Source organism: Taudactylus pleione, unplaced genomic scaffold (genome assembly GCF_031769625.1).
Source record: "Taudactylus pleione unplaced genomic scaffold, aTauple2 ptg000004l, whole genome shotgun sequence".
NCBI classification, from domain to species: domain Eukaryota; kingdom Metazoa; phylum Chordata; class Amphibia; order Anura; family Myobatrachidae; genus Taudactylus; species Taudactylus pleione.
Window position 1 is genome coordinate 9,769,605 of NW_028284407.1, and position 4,878 is coordinate 9,774,482.

The 4,878-nt window shown below is 44.2% G+C and overlaps 1 protein-coding gene across 1 annotated transcript; it reads right to left on the bottom strand.

Annotated features, from left to right (window-relative positions):
* Window positions 1–949: 949 nt before the first annotated feature.
* LOC148543400 (Ig-like V-type domain-containing protein FAM187A) lies at window positions 950–2,227 on the bottom strand. The gene has a single exon (XM_088468896.1). The coding sequence runs from the start codon at window positions 2,225–2,227 to the stop codon at window positions 950–952; it is 1,278 nt and encodes a 425-aa protein (XP_088325022.1).
* Between the last annotated feature and the right edge of the window lie 2,651 nt (window positions 2,228–4,878).

The following is a 4,878-nucleotide window of genomic DNA, read 5'->3' on the forward strand; positions in this document are numbered from 1 at the left end:
CTGTGATAATACTGTGGCCGTCAAGCAGCTATTTGGATGGTATTGTGGCCGTCCAACGACTTCTGTGATGTTACTGTGGCCATCTAGCGGCTTCTGTGGTCATACTGTGGCCATCCAGCGGCTTCTATGGAGATCTTGTGACCATCCAGCAGCCTTTGGGGAGATCTTATGGCCATCCAGCAGCCTCTGGGGAGATCTTGTGGCTGTCCAGCAGCCTTTGGTGCTGATTTGCGGCCAAGCAGCAGACAGTGGAGATGTGTTTTGGCTGGAAATTGGCTTTTGGAGTGGTATTGTGGCTGGGCACTGACCTCTGTAGTGGAATTGTGGCCAGGCAGCACCCTCGGATGTGACATTGTGGCCAGGCAGCATCTTTGGTGTAGCCTCTTGGGTAGACTTGTGGCCATCCAGCGGCTTCTGTGATGATACTGTGGCCGTCCAGTGGCTTCTGGGATGGTATTGTTGCCGTTCAGTGGCTTCTTTGATGATACTGTTGCCGTCCAGCGTCTTCTGGGATGGTACTGTGGCTGTCCAGCAGCTTCTGTGATGATACTGTGGCCGTCCAGTGGCTTCTGGGATGGTATTGTGGCCATCCAGTGGCTCCTGTGATGAAACTGTGGCTGTTCAGCGGCTTCTGTGATGATACTTTGGCCGTCAAGCGGCTTCTGGGATGGTATTGTGGCCATCCAGCGGCTTCTGTGATGGTACTGTGGCCATCCAGCGGCTTCTGGGGAGATCTTATGCCCATCCAGCAGCCTCTGGGAGATCTTGTGGCTGTCCAGCGGCCTTTGGTGCTGATTTGTGGCCAAGCAGCGGACAGTGCATACGTGTTTTGGCTGGGAATTGGCTTTTGGAGTGGTCTTGTGGCTGGGCACTGACCCCTGTAATGGAATTGTGGCCAGGCAGTGGTCTCTGTAGCTTACTTATGCCCAGGCAGACTATGACTCAGCAGTTATAATGGCACACATCTGAAATTATAGTGGCAGCACTTTATACAGTGGGAGAGCAAGAAGAAGATGGTTAAACAGAGGTAAAGCCTGCTAATACTTTTGAAGGCAACAATAGACTCTGGATCACTGAATTGACGTTTGACTTTCTCAGTTTGTACAGCCAACCTAAATCCAGCCTTCATCTTCCCCTGAAGCCAGCAGTAGTAGATTCCTCTGTCACTGAGCTCTAGAGAACGGAAGTTCAGATGGTTTCCATGGTCAATGTACACTCTCTTAGAGTCTTTAGGCCCAACTAAATGTGTTGTTCTGTAAAGCCTTTCATCGTCTTTATCCCAAGCCACAGCTTGTCCTGGCATGGCTCCTGGACACTCAATGATCAGGCTGCTGCCTACAGGCTTAGCGTACATTTGAGTTGGTACCTTGGGTAACTTGGGCAGCCAAGGAATGCGATCTTTAAGTTTCATCAACCCACTTATCATACTACTTAACACATATTTGATCTTTCCTAGGAGTCCTGTTTGTGCCTTTTTGCAGGGAATCATACAGCTCTTGATTAGGATTTCTGGTCTGCGATTGGAAAGATATTTTTGAAATCTTGCTGGAACAGCACCGGATCCACATGGAGCCACATCTTTGTTGGGGAGACGATATCTTGGGTAAAGGTAATTACTCTTTACATAGCAAAAGCCCAGTCTCCTCTTCTCTCCTTTCACATCACAGCGATCACATACAGTCCAGTCTGAGAAACTAGTGAAGGACACAAAGTCTCTCATTTCCAGGTCATCTTGTGCGTGCTCATCCTGGTCTTCAAATACTACATGTGCTTTTTGGGATTCCTGAATGTCAACATTATAGCCATAGAAGAACTGCTTGCCCTGTGTGCCACAGATATAGTGCCCGGAATCTTGTTTTTGTGTCTTAAAAATGATGAGGTTGTACTCACGGATGCTGAACCTATGCAGGGTATCAAAATTACTGTGCAGGTTGTTACTGTCCACTTGGGGTATTCCGCCGACCTCTGAGAGCACCTTGGTGAGCTCACCACCAATGGTCTTCTGATAGTACCACACCACAGACTTAAACTCTTCAGGCTTGCAATGGCAAGTAAGCACAATGGTCGTGTCCGACAGGAACTCAGCTGTATCAAACAACAGAAACGCTGGGCAGTGAATGGTCCTGAAGATGTCCTTTTTTTCTATCAGCTCAAAGCCACAAGCCGGCATAATATAAATAAATGCAGCAGCCATAAAAAATAAAAGGTGAGGACTTCTGGGAGTCATCACCACCGAAAAATAATATTGTGTTCAGGATAGAACACAAAATATAGTAACAGCAAAGAAACAAATGAGTCTTCTCTTGTCACATGTGACAAATGAGTGACCAGCTGAGTAACCACTTACATTGTCTACTCTGTTACTATGATGCAACAATCCATTGTTACCATGGAAACGGCCCAGACAGACTTATCCATTTACATTTGATAACTACATGTTATACAGTAAGAATTAATGATATTAGACCATAATTATCCAGCATACATTTGCTACACATTAATGTATGAGATAAAAGGGATTTTGTTGTACCTGGAATGAAGTAGATATACTTACTGAAATTATGGCCCTTGGACCGTCTGTTATAATTATTATTTTGTTCCTTGTCTTAAAAACAAGATGAATCAGACAGAACCTCCAATAGCCTCACACGTCCCACTTCTAGTATTATAGAATGTATATGCTTGGTGCATGCAAGATTTTCTATAACTAGCAGAGCCCATATTGTACATATACATCATGTAATCAGGATAACAGCGGTGATTGGGAAGAGAATGGTTTATACAAAGGCCAATATTGGCTCCATACAATTCTGATCTCCACCCCATGAAGCTCTTACATTAGTACTGGGGACCTGATGTAATGTGAGCAATGAGTAAGTGCACCACACTCTTTTCTCTTTTGCACTGTTTGCTCCACATAAACTAATATATTATTGCAGTTTTACCAGTGGGGACTATAAATTCTTGATGACAGTGTTGTGGCAGCCAGGGGTGGGGAGGGCGGCTGTCTGCAGCCAGTCAGTGGTGTTCCCGCCCATTTCAGGTCCTACAGCTCCTGCTAGATGGACGCTGATGCAGGGAGGCAGGACCGGGGCGAGCGGGCGCAGCGTCGTGTTTAATAACTAGAGATATGCGGTTCGGTTCTCCAGAAATCCGAATCCACCCGAATTTCGTGAATCCGGGTAAATCCGTGTCGCAGTTCTAATCTCCTGAGGAGATCCGGGTAAATCCGGGTCATGGTTCTTATCTTTTTACGGTTTGGAATTCGGATTTTAAATCTGAATTTCTGGTTTTAGCTATTTTTAAAACTTTTTATCTATTTTTTATTTCAAAAATCCAGATCCAAAACCAAAACACTTAAGGGTGGTTTGCAAAACCAAATCCAGATAAAAAAAACCTTGACGGAGACACAGATCCAAAAACAAAACCAAAACACGGGGGTCGGCGCACATCTCTATTTAAAAGTATGTTTGTTTTCCATCAAAATGCAACACACACTGCAATTCATCTTACCAGTTTGTGTGGGTTCAGTATAGCTCACCTACTGTCACTCAGCCTGATTTTATGGTCATTTAGCTGCCTTTGTACGCAACAGCTGTGGGAAATCATGCAAAAGCCGCAGGTGGCGTCTTCATTAAAAAGGTACCCACTGCCAGCTTTTCTGATCCGCTGCTGCATCCAAAGCCACGACACAGGATTGACCTCTGGTTACTAAGGATGTCCGGCAAAATCACGCTGCCTGGTCGGTGAAATTGCATCCAAGGACGCATCCTTTGGCTTCAGTACGCGCACAAAACTGGCAAAACACGCCTCCGTATAACTCTCCCCGGCGACGCCCCCAAATGCCAGCAAAATGTCAATCATGCCGCGGCTTTAGGGGCACTGTGACTGACATTGCAGGAGCAGATGAGCAGTGTGGCGCATGCGCAGATCAAAAAAACATCGGAGATTTACGTAAATACCTGAATCAGGTCCTCTGTCAACAGGGACTCTGTAGACACGAGAAAGCTGGAACCGGGATCCCAACATGGTTAAAATACTATATATGCAGTGGATGCATTTTAAATATGTGGGCATTATTATAAACATGCTCATACAGCAGTATGTTTAAGGTTATAATGTCCGCACAGTTAGAATGCTGTCCTGGAACCAGCTTTCTTGTGTCTACAGTGTCACTGTCTACATAAAGGTCTATGTACTAAGCCTTGGAGAGAGATAAAGTGGATGTTTGAAAAATGGCAGTTAGGAGCTGATTGGCTGGCGCCTTATAACCGTTCACTTTGGGGTCTATTTACTAAGCAGTGTTAGGACACAGAGTGAAAAGTGATAAGAAAGTAATAAGATGCCAGCCAATCAGCTCCCAACTGTCATCTCACAGGCTGGGTTTGAAAAATGACAGTTGGTAGCTGATTGTCTGGCACTTTATCACTTTTCACTCTGTCTCCTAACACAGCTTAGTAAATAGACCCCTTTATCTCCTAACACAGCTTAGTAAATAGACCCCGAAGGCTTGGTACATAGACCCCCATAGTGACTATAGACCTGCTAATTGCATTATGTTTGTGTATATGATTTTTTTATCTATATTAATTGAAATCATAATTGTGTTTTTTTTTAAATAACATTAATATCATTTACATGTTATTTCCAATAGTTTTTTTATAGAAACAAACATTTTAAACAATTGAGGCAAAAAGTCTAAATATAATTTCCGTCTCTTGGGCTTCCTACCGTGTTGATCTTGTTAAAGTTTTAATTCTTGTCAAATTTCGTAACATTTTGCTGTACCCATTCATCAAACACTACGGCACGGATGTCAACTGATTTAACATGACTATTTTCTTCCTTGTCATAGAAAATTATGGAAGCCCACTGGAT